Below are 23341 nucleotides of genomic sequence, written 5' to 3' on the forward strand. Positions count from 1 at the left end.
CCGCAACCTAATAATAGATCTAATCTGCAAGTTCATTTGTGTTTGTTCTTAAGATATTTCCTTCTTTTAAAATAATGTTGAATGGTGAAAAAAAAACATGCGGTGCGATACTAATAGGTATGGACAAAAAGAGCTGAAAGGAAGGATCCGATCCAAAACTGAACCAAACAAACAGAATCCAAGTATAAGTTTTTTAGAGGTGGAGGATAAAATACAAAACTCATCTTAATTTGATAAAAATGGATGGTTAGACTCATTATTCTTAAAATAAGTACTAATTTGAACCAATATTCTTAAACCTAATTTTTCAGAAAATTCAAGTTATATATTTGTTTAAAAATTAAACGACAGCTAAAACAAAATGACCAAACCCAAATAAAACGAAAATTTGGATTGGAAAGTTTGAAAAGACGAAAGGACTTTAAATGTCAACTTTAGGAACACCATTGACAAATTTGAAGTATGGTTTCTAATTTATCTATGATTTAATTTCGAACATTGCGCTGTACATTTTCCTACTGTTTCTTTATCACGGAGATGCACGTTGCACGTTCCACGACGGTGGATATCTCTTAAATCGATTATGTTGATTGCAAAATTGAAAAAGTCGGTCTTTCTTTTCTTTTGAATTTTCTTATTCTTTTTCATTTATACAAAAACAAACCATGTTCATCAACTATGGGTTGTAAAAGTAACTGAACATGGGTTACGAATTTAATATGAAAAAATGATCGTTAGTTGACGAGATATTCAAGAAAATAAATAGAGAATGGTTTTACGGTTTCACGTTTTTAAAAATTGATTCTACTATATTAATAATATTATAAATAACTAAATAACTATTTAATTATATTAATAATATTATAAATAACTAAATATGTGTTTATTTTTACTTTTATAATAATTTGAATAAATGTAAAATAGATTTAATTATCTCTAAAACTCTAACCTTAAAAAACTTAGGGTTCTCCTTCTAAAAAACTTACAACTTGGAACTTGATATTTAATTACTTTATCAATTTCAATGTTCAAACTTCAAAAACAATGAAATTTTTTTTTTTGTTACATTAATTGATTTTTTGAACCGAATTTAAACCGAACCGAAGTAAAACCGAACCGAACCAAACATAAACTGACCCAAACACAAACCGAACCAAACTAACTTCGGTTGAGTTTGGTTAGAATTTTACGAAACCCAAATAAACCAAACCGAACCGAACCCAAACCGAACCCGAAGTTAAACCGAAATGCCCACCCCTAACCGTAACCGTTAATTAACCATAAACGTGTCAAAACCGTTAGTTAACCGTGTGGAAGTCGAAACTTGCACAGTCAAAATTTTTTTAGGGTTTCTTTTTAGGGATACAAATAGCGAGAATTCTCAAAGAACAACAGAAAGACTTGCAACCAAATATGGTGTTCTTGATATTATTGATGAAAAGAATAGTTTCGATCGTTAAAAGAAAAGTGTATTTTTTTCCTGTTGAATATCAGAGCTTTTGGTAGTCTGAAGTCTAGAGCGTTTTTGCCTGTGTCTTCTGTGAGAGCCTCGAGTCGCTTTATATAGGGGTGGTAAACCGCATTTCTAGCGATATTCTCGAAAGATTTCCATTTATCTTGAAGCCGGCTTAGAATATCGCGGATTAGGATACTTTGCTTATTCTTCGGAGCTTTTGGAAGATTTCCTGATTTGAGTTAGATCCTTAAAGATTCTTTCTTATCATTTGAGTATTTCGGAAATGATCCTTCTTTCTCGGAAATGCTGTTATGGTCCTTCAAGAAGGTATTTATTCACTAAGTCTTTGTTCGGGAACATTTCTCCTCGGGTATCTTCAAGGTTCCGCCTCGGCCATTTTTAATACTTCACCTTAGGTAATTTGGTGCATTTGGTTCGGGTGGCTTGGAGACTGCCTCGGGGACACTTCCCCTCGAATGTAATTAGCTCGGGTGACTGGTGACTTTAGCTTGGGTAACTTTGTAGACTCCTTAGAAGACTTAGCTCGGGTGACCCTCAAGGTTTCGCCTCGGGGTAATTGGCGTCCTCGACTTGGGATGGTTTGGTGATATGATGAACAACCTAAGCCGAGACGTCGAGAAGGTCCTCCGAGCTATCTAGCAGGGTACCCGAGCGGTCTGGCAGGGTACCCCGAGCTAACTAGGATACTGAGCCGACTGACAGAGTACCCGAGCTGATCGGCAGAGTACCCTGAGCCGTCGGGCAGTGTACCCGAGCTGATCGGCTGAGTACCCCGAGCCGTCGAACAGTGTACCCGAGCTGACCGGCAGAGCGCCCCGAGGTGTGTGGTTTGGCTCGGACTTAATGGATGGGTTTAATCCGACCCCAACAAACCGTACGGTTAACCGCATAGTTAACCGTGCAGTTAAAACCTAAAATACATAATTATTTCACTAAAACAATGTCTTAAATGGTTCAATGCGCCCACTACTAAATTTAAACCTCTCCACTCGTCTACTACTCATTTTCCACAAATCAAATCATAAATAATTTACAAATTATTTCTACTCTTGTAATCGTTTCTTAGTTCTCATAACAACATTTCTATAGTATTGTTTGGAATACGTATTGTCAATAAAACAATAACTAAATGATTATAATTATTACCATTAATTTAGTTATTCGTTGGTTTACTTAACAGAACAAAATAGCTAATTAACTATAAATATTAAAGTACACAATCACATATATTACATATTGTAAAATAAATATTATTTGATATATCATCATTAAAATTTTCATTCTAAAGGTTAAAAATACATAAGCTTTTGTCTTTGATATTAACCGTATCGTAATAATTAAATATCCGTAACCGTATTTAACCGTATATATAACGGTTAAGATTATGGTTAGAGAAATTTTATAACCGTAATCGTAGGTTAATAAACCGTAACCGCAATAACCGTAATTGTGGTCATGCCTAGACCAAAATTTTTTTCTCTCTTTGTTAGGAAGAAAAGAGTCAAAATTACCCTTAAATATATTTTAAAAAACGTGGGAAATTTTTTTTTTTGAAAAGTCTGTTGGGTTAGTTGTGACAGGTTTATTTTTCACGACAGACTTATTAATCTACCACAGATTTTTTGCGACAATTTTTTTTTTTTTACGGACTTACAAGAAATAGGTTACGACAGATATTTAATTTGTAGCAGATTTTTTTTCCACGACAGACTTATTTTATGATGACACCACAGACTTTCGTAATTTTGACAGATTTATTAAAATGTTTGGCAGAATTATAGTTTTCGATAAAAATCTGCCATAATGTAGGAGATTAGTTAATAAAAAATAGTTATTAGTTTGACTTATTAGCGATAACAGATTTATTTTATGTTATGACAGTGTTTTTTTAACAAAAATCTAGAGTGTGATAGCTGATTTTTTATATAAAAAAATATAAATTGCTAGAATGACATATACTCGCAACCTTTTTACATAACGACATATTTTTATAACCTATAAAAATATGTCGTATGATGACAGTTTTATTGATGAAATAGAATTTTAATCTGTACAATAAGGTAACGACAAACATATTCTTACCGCGACAGAATTTTTTGTATTAGTCTCCTCGTTAATATATGATTATGTTAATTATTTTTGTTTATATTTTTTAATTTTTTTTTGTTTATATTTTTAATTTTTTTAAAAAAATTTTTCGCTTTGTATTTTTCTAATTTTATATTTAATTTAATTATTATATGTTAAACATTATATATTAATAAAATTGAAAATAAAATCGGTATTTAATCTTTTAACACAAAAATTATAGAGAAATTGTTAAAAATGCCCCTTTTTCAATACTCCTTTTCAAAAATGCCCCCTTTGAGAGTCCATTTTTAAGTTTGCCCTCTTTTAATTTTTAATGACCATTTTACCCTTATTTGAAACAAAATTAGGTCCACAAAATACAAAATATTTTTTGGCGGGAAAAGTGATCCCCCAATTTTCCCGCCAAAACACTTGTAAAAACCTTTAAAATACCTTGTAAAATTTTTTCGTAAAAATTTTTCCCGCCAAAAAATTTTCCCGCCAAAAATTTTTTTTTGCGGGAAAAGTTATTCCGCAATTTTTTTGGCAAAATTTTTTTGGCGGGAAAATTTTTGGCGGGAAAAATTTACAAGGTATTTTAAAGGTTTTACAGAGTATTTACAAGTGTTTTGTAAAGTTTTACAATGTATTTTAAAAGGTTTTACAAGGTACTTATAAGGTTTTATAAAGTATTTACAACTAGTAAAACCTTATAAAAAACTTGTAAAATCTTATAACTTGTAAAACCTTATAAAATAGCTTGTAAAATCTTATAATATCTTATAAATACCTTATAAATACGTTGTAAAACCTTTTAAAATACATTGTAAAACCTTATAAATACCTTGTAAAAAACCTTTAAAATTCCTTGTAAAATTTTCCCGTAAAATTTTTTCCCGCCAAAAATTTAACGCCAAAAAAATTGCGGAATCACTTTTCCCGCAAAAAAAAATTTTTGGCGGGAAAATTTTTTGGCGGGAAAAAATTTTACGGGAAAATTTTACAAGGTATTTTAAAAGTTTTACAAGTTTTTACAAGTGTTTTTGGCGGTAAAAATTATGGGATCACTTTTCCCGCCAAAAATATTTTGTATTTTATGAACCTAATTTTGTTATATTTCCTTATATATTTGTAATATCTTTTATTAAAAGAAGGGTAATTTAGTCATTTTGTACATAAAAAGGGGTATTTTTAAAAATGGACAGCCAAAGGGGGCATTTTTGAAAAGGGGTATTGAAAAAGGGGCATTTTTGTGAGTCTCCCAAAATTATATTATTATAGTAAACCATATTATTTGGGTGTTTATCTAGTTATTTTTTTCTAAATTTGTGTCAAACTAGATAAATTTCAGTAAGGTGTATCAGTTTTTGCGTTTATCATCTTTGAAACAAAGGAATCAGTTAAAAAAACTCACGGTACATGAAAGGGAGAAAATAAATTGCATAACATCAAGGTAACTGCTTCTGGCTTTGTTTCGTAGTCTCTGGCGATTACGAGAGACTAAAATCATGTTTATTTCATAGTCATCAAAGATAAAATTCAAAGTCACTAGGAAATGAACAATAAAACGTGTCGTTGATTACTGGTCGCTGTCGCGGGTCAATGTCGATGTTGTCAATGTGGCCATGTTTCTGTACACATTCAATGGAACAGAAGTAAGAAATGAAAGCTTCAACACCAGCTAAACAAATTTTCAACACTAAAAGTCCCTGGCTGCGAAGTTTGCACTGGCTGCAACAGGGTCGGGTTACTTGATCATTGAGAACAACTTTGCAATTGTAGCGGTCTATGTTGAAACCGATTCCTGCCTTCAAATTTCTTAGATGTCCTCCAATTGCACATCTGGTATGAACAACAGTTCCACAGCTGGTGGAACACATGTAGACTTTTTTGAGAGTGTCTACTTGCGTTTCACAGCTGTCGCACCAGTAATTTTGCTGACTAGACAATCTTCCACCATGGTTGAGGGAAAGCGGATGTGCGTCATCTCCGTAAGGTATTCTACTGGGCAAGGTGGCACACACGTAGCACAAACCTAACTCACAGTCTGGACAACTTAGTGGAGTAGGTTCTGTTTGGTCGCAACCACAACAGGATGTGTAGTTGGAGTTCGAATAAAGAGAATGGTGATGACCTCCACCTAGAGACGGTTCAGTGATTGAGGCGCATTTAGTATCAACATTGAAGTCGTACTTGGAAGAGGAGTATCTGAAGCCGTTAGAAAAGTGGTTACAAGATGCACATTTGAAAATGGAGCTGTCCACCTTGTAGAGAAGGGTAAGTGGGTATGGATGGATCGGGATCCTGGTTTCCCGAGGAAGGTTAGCGCATGTTTGGTGAAGAATGAAACCACAATTCACTTCACCACATTTGTAAAATGGGTCGGGATAGACATGGAGATTACAAGCGTAGCAGTGTGCATCGTCATCATCATAATCATTGGTGATGCGTCTCAGCTCATGCTCTTCGTGACTGAAATGTATAATTCTCTCATCGCCGGTCACCTTGTACGGCTCAGGCAGTGCTTCCTCTTCGGGAACTCCTTCGAGTTCCTTGCCATCCCACGCATCTGTTCTTGTTGCGCATCTTGAATGAACAATATAAGAGATAGAACATATAAGACATGAATAAGCCCCATATCTACCATCAATGCCCTCACCACAAATTCTGCAGTCCAACTTCTTCTCCGAGTCAAATGAGAATATGTGAGAGAGGCGGTGTGGGTGACGATTTGTGCGTATAACACGAGGAAGCTCGATGCAATCTTCATGTATCATGAAACAACATAAGAGACATACATACGGAGATCTCTCGCCTTTTGTCCCACAAGCGTTGCATATGAAGGAAACCTCTCTGGAAAGGAGCGTGAGAGGATGCTCATGGATCTTGGGTCGGTCAATAACAAGTAGTGATGGGTTCATTCCACAACCAAGATGCTTACCTAAATCAGCACAAATTGTGAATGTGGATGGCTTCCTCTGTTTCAATTTGGAAGAAAATGCAACCACTTCACAAAAGAAAAATCAAAGAAAAAACAATATGCTCTCAGCAAACAAAAAAGATAATGCTATCGCTGATTTTTATATATATTTTTTTCAAGTTGCATATACTAATGAGGCATGTGTAATGTTGTTAACAAATTTTACGAGCCGATTTACACCTATTTAATGTCACTCGATTTTTCATAATTCATTATAATGTTTCACAAAAAATGTTCATTATATACTTTTTCACATATATTAAAAAAATTATTAAAAGTTTTATTATATTCTTTATTAATACATTAAAAAAATCATCTCCCTTATTAATATATTAAGAAAAGAAGGTTAAAAAAATGATTATTATTTAAAATTCTTCATTGAAAATACAAAACGACATTATTTATGAGACAAAAACAAAACTTTAAAACGAAACACTTTTTTTTTTGTCATCCGAAATTAATTAAAATTCAAAAAAGTCATTCCTACATTATCCGTTTTTACATTTGCACTACGAGAAATTAAAGATAAATAGAAGTTGAGACTTCTTCCTTGTCTCTCTGAAAAAAAAAAATTAAAAAATACACTCCCTCCGTTTCGTTTTACTTGTCGTTTTAGAGTTAAAATTTTGTTTCATAATAGTTGTCGTTTTATGTTTTCGATGCAAATGTTTGGTGAAAATTCCAGTTTTATCTTTACTGTTTTAATGTTTCGGCCAATGATTTTTTTTATAAAATATATTAATAAAGGGTAAAACAGAAAATTTAATGCTTTCTTAATTTGTATGAGAAAACCTTAAACGACAACTAAAACGAAACGGAGGGAGTATATACTTTGTGAAACAAAAAAAAATTAAAATTAACTAATCGTTTTGGCAAAGGAACAAATTAAGTATTTATTATATATTTATGATTCACCACGGATTTTGTTCTGTTTTTAATATAACCAATAATTTATAAAAAAATATAAAATTTGAAGTACTTGGCTTTTTTAGGAAAGAGGAGACGTAGTGATAACGTGCTGAGATGTATTATGGATAGAAGTAATCTCCACATACGAGCAGACAAAGACAGCAATAACGTGGGATTATACGGTTATTAGTTGCATTGACTTAGTAAAATATGTTTTGAGATTTATTAGGTCTGCGTCCTTCGAGATGAAATTTTTTTTTTGACGTCTAGATTTATTATTTATTGCAAATTATAAGAACTGTTACATAGACGATTCTACAACGGACAATTCCTTCCGACCCTTATTAGATCCACGACAGACGACACTTCCTAATCCATGCTCTTAACGGACACCTTCAATGATCCAAGACCTGACGATACTTCTCTCCCTGCGTGGAATCCTGGCGAACGGCTATAATTGTACTTCGCTGGAGATCTCCTGCACACTTGCCTCATTTAATTTGCAAATTTATTAATAAATCGCAATATCTGGGACTCGAACCCCAGACCTCTCGGTGTAGAAGCATTAATTAACCCTTGGTCAACCAATGAGCCAAGGGGGCTTCGAGATGAAAATTAAATATTAAATAATAGGAGTATTAAATATAATTCAAAATTAATATATGTGTTTTAATTAAAATAGTATTCTCTCCGTTTCGTTTTAGTTGTCGTTTAATGTTTTTCACAAAAATTAAGAAAGCATTAAATTTTCTGTTTTACCCTTTATTAATATATTTTATAAAAAATTTCATTGGCCAAAACATTAAAATAGTAGGGATAAAACGACAACTATTATGAAACCGAATGGTGTCTTCTCCAACCGAATGGCCGGCGTTTTCAGTGTATTTTACAAGGAAGAATTCTTAAGTTTTTCTTTATCTTTAATTTCTCGTAGAGCAAATGTCAAAGCGGACTCTCTGGCACGAAAAATTCGTACAGAACCGCGTTATATCACATATGTAAACAACATTCCTCGGGAATGGCTTTTTTGAGTGTTAATTAATTTCGGATGATAAAAAAAATATATGAAACAAAATTTAAATCCTAAAACGACAACTAAATCCTCTCGGTGTAGAAGCATTAATTAACCATTGGTCAACCAATGGGCCAAGGGGGCTTCGAGATGAAAATTAAATATTAAATAATAGGAGTATTAAATATAATTCAAAATTAATATATGTGTTTTAATTAAAATAGTATTCTCTCCGTTTCGTTTTAGTTGTCGTTTAATGTTTTTCACAAAAATTAAGAAAGCATTAAATTTTCTGTTTTACCCTTTATTAATATATTTTATAAAAAATTTCATTGGCCAAAACATTAAAATAGTAGGGATAAAACGACAACTATTATGAAACCGAATGGTGTCTTCTCCAACCGAATGGCCGGCGTTTTCAGTGTATTTGGAGGAATTTTCAGAGCTACAAGGAAGAATTCTTAAGTTTTTCTTTATCTTTAATTTCTCGTAGAGCAAATGTCAAAGCGGACTCTCTGGCACGAAAAATTCGTACAGAACCGCGTCATATCACATATGTAAACAACATTCTTCGGGAATGGCTTTTTTGAGTGTTAATTAATTTCGGATGATAAAAAAAAAATATGAAACAAAATTTAAATCCTAAAACGATAACTAAACTGAAACGGAGGGAGTATATATTTTGAAACAAAAAGCAGTATTAAATATGACTTGATTCCCTATTTAAAAGTATATGTCTTCGTCATTCAAGTCTTTCTTTATTTTATTGATAGTATATAAATAATAATACCTTTCAAGACTTTTGGCCTCCCAATCTTTATTTATTTAGAAATAATACAAATTAAAGAATCTAAGGATTTTAAACTATTGATTAGGCCTCAACGGAGGGTATTGATATTAAATATGAATTATTATATCTTCCTTGTTCCCGTCTATCTTTATTTTATTGATAGTAAAACAAATAAATAAATTCTAGACTTTTGGCCTCAAAATCTATATTTATTTAGAAGTGTACAATTAAAAATCAAAGGGTATTAATTAACCATGTGCATTAAGGGTATATGTGGCCGGTAAGGGTCGGGTGCGGGTATCTTGGGTTTTAGAAATTACTAGTAAAAGTATATTCGTTAATATAAGGATCAAATAATATGAGTAATAGTATAGTCGGGTAGTTAAAATCAATACCGAAACGCATAATTTTTGTTATTAAAATTAATATCTGCACGAATAATTGAGGATAATTTTATATGGAAAAATTGGAAATAAAGGACAAATACTTAAACTATTGTCCATCTATGCATTCTATATTTATGATTGATCATATATACTTTAATATTGGTCATATATGATTTCATATAATTAAAATCCCAATATGCCCCCAGTCTTTTATAATCTTACTAAACTATTAAAAAAATTCAAAATTAAATTGATTTCTTTCTAAAAACAATTTGGAAAAAATATAGGACAAAATCAACATTTATTTACATTCCATTATTTGTTTTGCCGTAGATAATTTTATATCTTCTTCTTCTTTGATTCTCTTGCTCATCAAAGTTAAGCTTTCGTAATTGTTCTCTCCTCTCTAATAACGTCATATTAAATAACTTTTTTCTTCTTCTTCTTCTTGAATCTCTCTCTCTCTCTCTATCTCACTCCCTTGATTTCAGTTTCTTTATGGAGCGCAACTATAATTTTTCGGGTTTTGAAACAAGAAATTAAGCGTAATCTATAGGAAAAAGTGTTAAGTATAAAGAAAAATTCTAATTTGTGTTATAATTTATTCACTTAGGTATAAAGAATTTTAAAGTATTCAAAATTCAACTAATTTTCCGGGTTTTGAGACAAGAAATTAAGCGTAATCTATAGAAAAAAGTGTGAAGTATAAAGAAAAATTATAATTTGTGTTATAATTTATTCACTTAGGTATAAAGAATTTTAAAGTATTCAGAATTCAACTTCTGTAATTTGTAGATGTAATCAAATTCATTATATTCAATTTCCATATTTTAAGATTTTTTTTTAAAATCTAAATTAGATAGAATGTACTTTCTAATTTTTATAGAATAAAAAAAATCTTAAGAATATGTTTTCTAACATTCTTAAAACATGAGTAAATGTTAGAAAACATAGTCTAATTTTTGTAGAACAAAGAACAAAGTATATAATATGTATTCTAAAAGTCGTAGAAACTAGTATTCTAAATACCGTAGAACAGAAATGACTTCTAAATTTTGTAGAACATGTAGAGTGTGTAGAATACATAATATAAATTTTGTAGAACATGTAGAGTGTATAGAATATACATTCTAATTTCAGAAGACATATTCTAAACTTTATAGATCAAATTTTATCCATCTAAAACGAAAACAAAACCATATATTTTTGACATTTTATATATCTTCATGTATTCTTTATCATTTTAATACATATTTTTCTTAATTATTTTTGAAACAATTGGTTCAATCTTATGCAAGGGGTAGTTTAGGAATAGTTGATATTTGTTCATAGAATTCATATATGGACAAATACTTAAATATTTACCCTTTATTTCCAATTTTCCCATTTTAATATTATAGTAATAAGATTTTTTGTGAAATTTTGGACAATTTTAGAATCTCTTGAACAATTTTTAAAAACATTGAGTAAGTTTGAGTATATTTAGGAACAGTTATTTTGGATATCCAGCCTTTACCGTTGAAAAAAGTTTCTTGACCCAAGCATTTTATTACTTTTTATTAGAAAAGTTCGAGTAATTCAGGTCGAGTATTTTAACAAAAAAAAAAATTCAGGTCGAGTACGGGAAGGATGGCTTGCCCAACCCGTAATGCGCAAGCCTATCAATGATGATGAATACAAATGCAAGGAACCACACAAAGATAATTTTAGTGGAAACAGACTGAATTCGTAAATGAAATATATTGCAAACTATTTATTTATTTTTTGAGAACTGAAAAACCCCTTTAACTTTTACACTTTTCTCACCAATATATTTTTTAAAATAGGTTTTTGGGGTTTTCCATTTTTTTCTGAGAGTAGTTAATGTTTTCCACCTTTTTTGTCATCTCACATATTTTGTGCTCTACAAAATAGTATTTTATCTTATATTTTTAAATAATACTCCCTCCGTTTCGTTTTAGTTGTCGTTTAAGGTTTTTTCACACAAATTAAGAAAAACATTAAATTTTCTGTTTTACTTTTTATTAATATATTTTATAAAAAAAATTCATTGGCCGAAACATTAAAACAGTAGGGATAAAACTGAAATTTTCACCAAACATTTGCATCGAAAACCTAAAACGACAACTATTATGAAACAAAATTTTAACTCTAAAACGACAAGTAAAACGAAACGGATGAAGTACGAAACGGATGGAGTACGATGCTATCTTCCTTTCTGTAGTGTATAACCAATCAACAAATAGGGAGTCCTTTTAATTAAGGGTAAATTTCAAGTTATGGCAGTTGACCAAGTTTTATTTTCAAGTTTTGGCAAAGTGAGAATGAGCTTTCATGTTTTGACATTTTGGCCAAAATCTGACCATTTTACCCCTACCGATGTACTGTTCACTGTACGGTTTAGTTAAGCGTACGGTTCAGTTAAGCGGTTCACTGTACGGTTCAGTTAAGAGGTTTAGTTACGTACACTGTTCCGGTTACGCAATATATTTCGCTCTTAATTGATTTGTGCGGGAGTACAGTGACAAGTTGGGATTAATAACATTAAAACACAATGAGACATCAGTATTTAATGCCCAAAAAGTTTAGACATGACTCATGTCACAATTAATGCAAAAGTCATCATTACTTTTTCTAATATTAGTTTATATGTGTGAATAGTTGTAAGAGACAAACATGATCCATCAAACAAACAAATTTTTCTGAACGAATGTGATTCTGCATCGGTTTGATCTTCTTGATTTACAAAGTTTGGAGCCAAGACAAGCATTGAACGTGTAAGTAATGAAATTGGTTAAGAAGTTTTTTGTTTTAACACACTAGGGTCTTGATTGTGTGCTAAGATCAACATTGTTTTTATATAAAACCCCAGAATATTTTTATTTCCACTTTTTTTAGTTGAAATTGCTAAATGAGGATAGATTTATGTTTATAAGTGTGTAGTTGGGAATTCTTTTTGTTTTTTGTAGATATAATCATGCTTTCATTTGCATTTAATGGGGTTCTGCTGAATTTATGATACAGGTTGGTAATGGATATTCCCGTATTTACTATGGTGGGTGAGTGGAAATGCAAAGAAGAAGAATGGAAATTTGAACCATGGGAAGGCTGGTTTGGTCGTTGTGTACGTGTTAGGCAAAACATGACGTACACGGCATTTGTACGTACATTATGCGAGGTTTTCAGTTTGAAGTGCACCGAATGCAATCCAATAATTAGTTACTGGATGCCGGGAAAGATGTCAGTGATGATAGAAAGTAAACGCCCTCCTGTATACATTGACAATCAAATGAACCTGGATACATTCTTTTTGATTCGTGGTGGGGATCCTAGTGTCACCTTGTTTGTCTCTTTCATTACAACCGTCAAGGCACTCGGGAATACTGTCCCTAGGACCGATGGTGAGAGTTACCGTGTGTGTGGGAGTGCAACGACACCAAATCCCATCGTAGCGGCTTCAAATGTAGATGGAAATAATGAGGCCGTAGATGAGCAAGACGACGTTGAAGACGATAAAATAGATGAGGATGAAGAAGAGGAGGAGGAAAACGAAGATGGTGCTGGGTATGATGATTATCAGGGTGATGATGGATCTATGGGGGGAAGTACCCTCGATCCTACTATAGACGGTAGTGAAGGCAGTGGCGAAGATTACGATTACAACAAGTGGAACGATTTAATTATTGAAGAATATGGAATAGGGAATGTTGAGGAGGACGTCATTCTTACTCAACAAACGGTTCAACATCCAGGGGAATTCAGTCGTCTATTGGCAGAGTGTACGTACACAAGTCATCGTGTACGTGGGGGAGATAACTCGGTTGACCGTACACCAACGGTGACTCCAAGACGTACGTGTCAACATGGTTTGTACCAATGTACGTACACAACAGAATGTGTACAAGATACAGGCTGCAAAGGTAACACCGATCCCAATATTAATGGTATAGACGATGTCTCTGGGGATGATGTTATCGACCGTGGTATTGGAGATTCCCCAAGTGGGACACTGAATGATAATCGGCTAGTTACTGCACCTGGCGGAGATAACATTTCTCATTCGGGTGACCGTACACCAACGGTGACTCCAAGACGTACGTGTCAACATGGTTTGTACCAATGTACGTACACTACAGAGTGTGTACAAGATACAGGCTTCGAATGTAACACGGATACCAATATTAATGGTATATACGAAGTCACTATCGACCGTGGTATTGGAGCTCCCGCAAATGGGACACTGAATGATAATCGGTTAGTTACCGCAGCTGAGGCTTACGAAGTGTATAATGACTTTTCTACATTACATGGTGGCGAGTTGGAGATTCTCGATAATGATGCTGCTCCGGTATTCGATGATTTAGCCAATTTACGAGATGATGAGACACAAGTCGAACTGAGTACGACAGGTGAGACTTTGTATGTCGGGAGTGTTTTTAAGAACAGAAAAGTCATACAACAAATAATGTCTTATCTCGCAATCAAACAATGCTTTTGCTACAAGCAACGTAGGTCATGTCCTACAAGATTGGAGATGGTCTGCGTTGATGATACTTGTCCATGGCATTTGACAGCTCAAGTTGTCAAGAATTCAGAATGTTTCAAAATCACATCGTATGATACCACCCATACGTGTGACATCGACACTCGTAAGAATTATAATAAACATGCTAGTTATAAGCTTCTCGGAGAGGTAGTGAAGAGCAGATACAGTTCTACGCAAGGGGGTCCGAGAGCTGTCGATTTACCACAGTTGCTCCTAAATGATCTCAATGTTCGGATTTCATATTCTACCGCTTGGAGAGCTAAAGAGGTTGCAGTGGAAAATGTAAGGGGGGATGATATAAAAAGTTACAGGTTTTTGCCTACCTATTTGTATCTTCTTAAATTAGCTAATCCGGGTACGATAACTCACCTACACTCTATACCTGAAGCTGATGGTACGCAGCGCTTTAAGTATGTTTTTGTATCTCTCGGGGCTTCTATAAAAGGTCTGAAGTATATGAGGAAGGTAATTGTCGTAGATGGAACGCAGCTAGTAGGACGTTACAAGGGATGTCTCCTCATTGCATGTGCCCAAGACGGGAACTTCCAAATATTTCCAATAGCGTTTGGTGTTGTGGATGGTGAGACTGACGCTTCATGGGTGTGGTTCTTTGATAAATTAGCTGACATTGTTCCACACAGTGAAGATTTAATGATTGTATCGGACAGACATTCTTCAATATATAAAGGCCTCAGTGTGGTTTATCCGAAAGCTCATCATGGTGCATGTGCAGTACACCTTGAGCGAAATATCTCCACCCATTATGGTAAGAATGGTGTATCTGGATTATTCTTCAGCGCTGCTAAAGCTTACAGAGTGAGAGATTTTGAAAAATACTTCGAACAGTTAAGGGCTAAGAGTGCTACATGCGCAAATTACTTAGAGGAAATTGGATTTGAGCATTGGACAAGAGCTCACTGTAAAGGGGAACGCTACAATATCATGTCTAGCAACAATTCGGAGTCTATGAATAATGTCTTAACAAGAGCCAAATCATATCCGATTGTGTACATGATAGAGTTCATTCGAGAGGTCCTAATGCGATGGTTCGCAGCGAGGAGGCAAAAAGTGGCTAGGTGTAAGTCTTTAGTGACGCCTGAGGTTGATGAGCGTTTTCTCCAAGATTTGCCTGCGTCAGGGAAATTCGCGGTTAAGATGTCTGGACCGTGGAGTTATCAAGTTACAAGCAAGTCAGGTGAGCATTTTCATGTCGTTCTGGACGAGTGTACGTGTACGTGTCTTAGGTACACAAAGTTGAGAATCCCATGTGAACACGGTCTAGCAGCTGCAATCGAGTTTGGAATAGATCCGAAGGTTGTTGTAGGATGGTGGTATGGACTTCAAACGTTTTCCGATTCTTTTCAAGAACCGATTCTACCTATCGCGGATCCGAAGGATGTTGTCATCCCACAACATATATCGGATTTGATACTAATTCCTCCATACTGTAGACGACCACCAGGAAGACCAACAACCAAAAGGATTCCATCTAGAGGTGAAAACCGGGTAAGTGCTATCATTCAAACGTGTACAGATTTTCAAACATTATGTTTTGAGTATAAGATGCGTAGATTATTAACTTATTGTTGTTGTCATTTCAGAAAAAGAGACAGAAAAGACTTATTCTGAATCAGTGCACACGATGTAGACAAGCAGGTCATAACAAGAAGACTTGCAAAAATCCTATTTAGTTCTCCTCAAAAGCTTTATGTCTCCGCGAAGACAGTGTACGTTTATGTGTGGACAGTGTGTACCAAAGTGTTGTGACGGTGTACGTACGTTTAATGTTTGCCAGCGTATAACTATGTACGTTTTCTGAGTGTACGTTTTTGTTAGTGTACGTGTTTGTTGTGTCTGTGTACGTATAATCTTCATGCAATAAACGGTTACAAACGGTTACACACATTTGTATCTCAACCGTTGGAACAGTTTCGCACTACCCACCGCGTCCGTTACGGAATTTCCTTATTTAAGCCACATCTCCTCCTCAATTTTATCCACGTTCCTTCAAACGAAAACCCTTTCACATTCGACAGTTACATCAATCAAACACAAAGTCTTTCGATTGTTCTTGCTAACCGTGTGATGGACGGGTATCACACCATCTCCGAATTGTGTCCTCAGATCACTGGGTGGACAATTTGTGTATTTGTCGTGAGAGTGTTTAAGAAGTTTGTTGCGCCCAACATCTTCGAACTCGGCCTTATCTTGGCAGATAATTCGGTAGTTTCCCTGTGCCGTGTTTGTGTTTTTTTTATCATACGTTAGGTTCAATTCTATATAAATCTGTTATATATCATATTCTGTAGGGATCCCGTTCCCGTATCGAGGCCACCATTGATCGTCGCCTTGCTCCTTTTTACATAGACCGAATCAAAGAAAATGAGTGGAAAATTGTGACCACTTTCTTGGTCCGTAACGTCGCTGACTCAGTGAGAGCAACATCTCATGACTACGGCATATGGTTTATGGATCGGACCGTCGTTACTAACGCCTTACGAAGGGACCCAATATCGTTTTACGATTTCACTCAATTCGACTACATTTTGGAGAAAACAGTTGATAATAAAGTTTTAGTCGGTGAGATGTTTTTTAAGTTACGTTTTATTTACACATTTTTGAAATTAGAAGTTTATTTCTATTTTCTGGCCCTTGATGTAGATGTCATTGGAGCGTTGTTGGAGGTTGGCCACTTGACCGGAGACTTCGACGGTCTCAAGCTTCCTTTCAAGATCAAAGATAGATAGTAAATGTTCTTTTCACATTTGATTCACTTACACTTTTTAATCTAAACGCTGACTTGATTCTTCTTTTAATCTAATGTAGCAACGAAGTTTTGGAATGCGAAGCACACAATGAATAGGCGTTGGAATTCCAAACCTTCTTTCGGAGTCTAGGTCAGCGCAATGTTGTTGTCGCACTCGTCTTCTGGCGTTTAACCGACAGAGCTAATCCTAAGGTTGTGAGTCATGGTCCTGTGTCAAAGGTCTTTGCCGATCCGGACACACCGGAAGTGGAAGAGATCAAGCAGGTCGTTTTTTAGATAGGGGGATTTGTTTTCCCCAGTCTTCTTATTATTAAAGACCAGATTTATATTAAGTATTGTAAAACTACATAAACTTGTTGTCGTTTTCTAATTACTTGAATTTGTATAATAAACTATTGGGTAATTGTACGTACATTTTATACGTACAATGTCTACAATTACAATTAATTTGCCAGTGTACGTTTTACTAGCTTTTTGGTTATTCAATCAGCAAATTGTACGAATCCCGTGTTCGTACACGAAAACATACATATATCATAATTGTCGTCCTCAAACAACAAAAACTTCATTCATTCATAATTAAGTGCCCGAAGAAGGACATACATTCAAGAAAGACAAACTATATATTAGATGCGGAAGCAATAAACTAAAAAGTAGAGCCCGAAGCATACACATGAGCCGGAAAATTGTATGCCTCATCCGTCATTATCAAAGTCATATCTAATAGAAGACACACATCTCCCTCGCGTACCAGTAAAAGAAACACCCTCTGCAGCCGGAAGTGTACGTGCAAAGGCCAACACATGCCGGTGTGTGCACATACCTCCATGAACGTTGCCAGAGCCGAGGACCTTCGGTGTGAAGGTGGCTTATGTGATACATCACCATCTCCCCCACTGCGTGAGCTGCCGCTAATGTGGGTGTCATCGCCCAGAACATATCGCTGACTGGAAGAAAGTCGACATGGTTGCCAGTACATGTTAGGAATAAGCCGGTCGCGAAGCAGGCGAGAGGGTTGGATGGAGCGACGGAGTTGAGTAGTGTAATGCCGTGGGCCACCGCTAGGAAGCTGCTTGCCTGGCGGACACCTTCGAGGTATATAGCCGGGATCGCACCCCTTTCCAGCAAGAGGCTGAAGTAGGCCCTAAAGGGAGACTCCGGCTGCACGAAGTGAGGCCATGTGATGAAGTCGTCCATCACTATTGCGTTTACGTCACTTGCTTCGACCAAGTGGCGGAGGGTCTCGATGGGAGTCTGGGATACGGGCAGGTAGTTGATGAGGACGGAAATCGGGTTTGGCAATTGTATTGCAAGGTACATCTCGGTTGGAGGGGTTGCGGGGAAAGCCATGTTGTTAACAAAGGAGGTTTAGAAATAATCTTCCAGTTGATGAATGAAGGAGGTTTTAGAATAATGTGAGCAAATAAATTAGTGTGTGTGATATCGTTTATATAGGGACTAAATATTGAGTTCATGTATATGGCTACATTTGGGGGGGGGGAACGCATTAATAAAGTGTCATTATTTTTAAAGTTCCTCTTATCTGATAAATGCAAGTGTACATTAATTGCAAACCGTGTACGTAAAGTAAGGAGATTTATGCGAAAAGATAGAGGTCATTCTATGAATAGAGCTTGACAGTATGCATTAAATAACCACTCCAAAACTTGTAGATATGGGTTATTACAGGTCAAATCAATCAGCATAGCATCATCATATACTACCATCTCGAAAGTCGCTTCTCATATTTCTAATTTTAAACCAACTAAAATACGTGTACACAGTAACGTATACCCGTGTACGTATGTCTACCCTTATTACGTTCTCTGACTAAAAGTTTTAATTGATGTCTGTCGCCGAATTAGGGGAAAAGATTGAGTTCATGTATATGGCTAAATCTGGGGGAAACGCATTAAAAATCAAATCTCTTTCTTTTGCAATTTCGTTTTAGCTGACAAAAGACAGTGTACATTAATTACAGGGATGTGTACGTAAAGTAAGGAGATTTATGCGAAAAGATAGAGGTCATTCTATGAATAGAGCTTGACAGTATGCATTAAATAACCACTCCAAAACTTGTAGATATGGGTTATTACAGGTCAAATCAATCAGCATTGCATCATCATTTACTACCATCTCGAAAGTCGCTTCTCATATTTCTAGTTTTAAACCAACTAAAATACGTGTACACAGTAACGTATACCCGTGTACGTATGTCTACCCTTATTACGTTCTCTGACTAAAAGTTTTAATTGATGTCTGTCGCCGAATTAGGGGAAAAGATTGAGTTCATGTATATGGCTAAATCTGGGGGAAACGCATTAAAAACCAAATATCTTTCTTTTGCAATTTCGTTTTAGCTGACAAAAGACAGTGTACATTAATTACAGGGATGTGTACGTATATATGTACATAAATTTGCGTTTCTTTTTTTTTTTTTTGAAAAGATAGAGGTCATTATCAATGGCTAAATCAGGTCAGTATGTATTTACTGATAATTCGTAAGCCTCTGTAGACAAGACACCATTATCTAACATTTAGAAACTTGTTTCTCAATTTAATATAAAATATTACAATTATTTGTAACCATTCATAAGATTGAGTAGTATATGAGAAACAAGCAAGGATGTAGATAAAAAGATATTCATTACTGATAAGCCTATTTACAATTGCAAAGGCCACATATTATAACATAAAAACTTAGAAATTCAGATAATATTACGTAAGAAATCCCTAGAGAATTTGACTAATTCTTCTCGCACACCACCAGAGGTAACATACGTTGCACACATTCTTGAAGGGTCCAGATCTGATGTAACACAGCATCGCGCAAGGAGGCGTTTGAATACCACGTTCCTCAGGGTACGAAAAGGTTGTGCCGTATGTGTTGTTTAACCTAATTCCATAATTTTTTATTTCTTCTAGGAGTTCCTCACACATGTCACGTGTTTCTTCTGATTCCAAAGCGTAATGGTTGTTTGCGAACAGGCGTAGGTACACACCACCCATGTGAGCATTCCCGTCGCATATGCACAGAATAGCGCAGGCCAGGGTTGCATCGGCGTGCCTTGGTACATTCCGCTGTAAAAGTACAATGGCGCCCTTAATGTCAGACTCATGGGTAACTAGACGCAGTCCTTCATGGTAAATAGCAATCGGGTTACCAGCCTCTAGACACCTTTTGAAAAAGGGTCTATATCGACCTTCAGCGTTGATGTCATTCGGATCATGGCCTGCCGCATGGAAGTCATCGGGATCACTGCACATGCTATAAATATTAGCATCTTTCAAGACATCCGGCCTGTAGACAATGTTTCTTCCACCACGCCCTGATCTTAACAGAGGTCCGAGGTACCACCAACATTTTTCAGCCATTTTTTTGGCTATCTTGGCTAGCAAATCTTCTGGTAGATTTGGTGTAGACATTTCTTGGAATTTGGTGTTTCAAAACAATGCAATTCCTACTCTTAAATAAAGAACAATGAAGTTAGTTGGTTAAGTTATGGTTGTAGTTAATGCAATCTTACGTAAGTGATGATGCAGTGAGGGAGGGTTGTCAAATCAATGTAAGTAAAGAAATAGATATCTTATTATGAGAAAAATCGACTTTGTGTAAAAGACGTACGTTATATAAGATGTACGTACACATGTTGGTTTTTGAATAAGTGTACGATGTGCAGATTGTTTAGAGAAGATAGTTATAACGATTACATAAATATTTTGAGGATCTCCATAATTAATTACGTTGTTCTAATTAGGTTGTTGAAATAAGGAAATAAGTACTAGGAAATAAAAATAATTCAACATCCAGTGATGATTACAATAAACGCCGATTACCACACTCGCGCTTGCCGTGCTCGTAGATTTCTGTTGCGTACACCTGACGGTAGGTGGCCATATCTGCTTCTTGAATATTCACCAATTCTGACATTGGGTTACCAAACGCCAGCAACTCCAAGAACTTCATTGCGTAAGGCCCGCAATCTCCTGTACTTGGGTTTTGAGCGACCATAACATTTCTCTCATAGGCAAAAGGTTCAACTGAGTACTTCGCAGGCAATACATCCGCGCACATCGCTCTCACTAGGTACGGCATCATCTCGCAGACAGGCTGCATCTTTGACCATGCAACAGACTCCCGCGTGTGTTCTATGAGAGCGTCATAGACAACTATATTCCGGGCTCTGAGGTGGATTGCCAACCCAACCCAATGATCACCTTTCCAGTTCATCGGAGCATATACCACGTCGACATCCTTGAACCACCTAAGACTAGGTTCACGGTGTATGTGTATTCCATTGGCCATGTCGTATAGCCGGTCGCCCCATTTGAACCCAAGCTTATTTCTACAATTCCTGAAGCTGACAGCACGCTTAGTAAGCTCATAAAGCAGGAAGGAGTCCAAAACAACGCATCGGTTTGCTATCATTTGTTGACCGTTCTTGTGCCACATCAAGATTGCGAGCATTTCCAAGACCTGAAATGATAATAGCATAGGCAGTCAGTGTACGTACAATTCAGGCATATTTAAAAAATGTACACAAATGTACTATTTCAACTTACCATATTATCCACCCACTGTCCTTGTGCTATAAGCATGGAGAAAAACTCGTTGTCCACTTTGCGATACCCGAAAAGAGTGTGCTTCCTGTATATCCAATATTATAGTATGACTGGTTGTTATAGAAAACCAATGTATCAATTAAGGGATAATTTTGATAATGCACGATACTTACAAATTCGGACCGCGGATGACATTGGTTAAGAGCTCTAATTTGGAAGCATCAACCTTCTCCAAGGGGTTGTAAGGGACATTTCCAGCCGCTATAACCACCTCAGTATCTTCAGCTCGTCCAGGAACATCCTCCACGAGGACTGTTGTTTCCTTAAAACCTTCCGGAAGGGCGTCATCCATCTCAACAATTATTTGCTTCTTCACTTTTTTGGGTACAACCGGCGTAGGAATTTTAACTGCTTCGACTGCAGCATCGTTGTTTGGTTCATCCTGTAAAGAAGTATTATTGTAAACAGCATGATTAAACAATTTCAAAATGTAATGATAATATTTACTGGGAAGATACTCACAATATTTTCTAGTGTACCAACTGTCGTGTCTGCTTCATCTAACCCTGGGTTTGAATCCTCTTGTTCTTCCACCCCGTCGATAATCCCCTGCTGCTCCAACACTCCCTTTTCAAATTAACGTGCAGAATTATTTAAATGTACGCATACAATCCTATGTACGTATGTTAATAACTGTGTATAATTTTAAACCAAACACGAGATTTTTACCTCCTTTACATTAGCTGCATCCACATCCATGGAGGCTTTCGTTGCCAACTCCTGTAACACCTGCATAATAGAAGATTATAAATTTAAACAAGCCTACACTATTTTATTTAAAAATATAGTTAGCTTACATTCCTAACTACTGCAAATGGTGAAGGGGGATCCCCTAGGGTGCCCTCAAGTACTGAGTCATCCACTTTACTCTCTGCAACTACATTGGGTACATCTCCCGCATCAACCTGTGGCAGTAGTTATCAACTTCATCGGCTATATACTCTATTTTGTGATGTCTAAAACAATCATTACTTATACGTACACGGGAAATAAGAAAGACAAATGTACGTACACTTACACCGGGTTCCTCGGTGTATTCAGCCTGAGAAGATGTATCTCTATCATTATCCTCAGAAATTTCTGGTTGCTCCCCAATATTTGCTTCACTCTCAAGACCGGCACGATGTTCTTCTCCCTGAAACAAATATACCATACACGTCATTCAGTGAGTACACATATGGAAAACTACATTTGACTATTAGCAGACCATATACCTGTCCAGATGTTGCAGGTAAACCTGATGGATTTTCTTCCATCTCTATGTCAGCAGTTGGTTTTTCATCTGTCCCTCGCTGTGTACCAACAACGACAGGCTAACCACCATCAATTGGTCCTTTATCCTAAAACATAGTATACCATACACTTCTTAAGCTATATGTACGTGGAGAACTGAAAATAATTGATAATGGTACACTTATGGAAAACAGTATGTGACTATTAGCACAAGACATACCTGTACAGAGGTTGAAGGTACAGGAGATGGAATTTCTTCCATCTCTGTGTCAGCACTAGCTTTTTCCTCGGTCCCTGACTGTGTACCAACAAGGAGAGACTCACCACCATCACGTGCTCCTTCATCCTGAAACATAGTATACCATACACTTCTGAAGCCTATGTGTACGTACACAACTGGAAATAATTGAAAAAAATATTTGTACACGACATACCTGATGGGAAGGTGTAGGTCCACCAACTGAAATGTTAGCTACTCCAGTGTCAACCATATCTTCATCTCTGTTCGAAAAATCTCCTCCATCATTTGCAGTAAAACCACCTTCATT

General features: G+C 35.7%; 3 protein-coding genes across 3 annotated transcripts; 2 read left to right on the forward strand and 1 right to left on the reverse strand.

The window, feature by feature from the left end:
• Positions 1–5073: 5073 nt before the first annotated feature.
• LOC110230031 lies at positions 5074–6468 on the reverse strand. Its single transcript, XM_021031663.1, has one exon. The coding sequence runs from the start codon at positions 6466–6468 to the stop codon at positions 5074–5076; it is 1395 nt and encodes a 464-aa protein (XP_020887322.1).
• Positions 6469–14948: 8480 nt separating this feature from the next.
• LOC110228406 lies at positions 14949–16075 on the forward strand. The gene is made up of 2 exons (XM_021025846.1): positions 14949–15676; positions 15772–16075. The coding sequence occupies exons 1-2, from the start codon at positions 15113–15115 to the stop codon at positions 15859–15861; spliced, it is 654 nt and encodes a 217-aa protein (XP_020881505.1). The 5' UTR covers positions 14949–15112; the 3' UTR covers positions 15862–16075.
• Positions 16076–16210: 135 nt separating this feature from the next.
• LOC110230032 lies at positions 16211–17407 on the forward strand. The gene is made up of 3 exons (XM_021031669.1): positions 16211–16393; positions 16480–16728; positions 17393–17407. The coding sequence occupies exons 1-3, from the start codon at positions 16256–16258 to the stop codon at positions 17405–17407; spliced, it is 402 nt and encodes a 133-aa protein (XP_020887328.1). The 5' UTR covers positions 16211–16255.
• Positions 17408–23341: the final 5934 nt, after the last annotated feature.

Source organism: Arabidopsis lyrata (assembly GCF_000004255.2).
Source record: "Arabidopsis lyrata subsp. lyrata unplaced genomic scaffold ARALYscaffold_8, whole genome shotgun sequence".
Taxonomy (NCBI): domain Eukaryota; kingdom Viridiplantae; phylum Streptophyta; class Magnoliopsida; order Brassicales; family Brassicaceae; genus Arabidopsis; species Arabidopsis lyrata.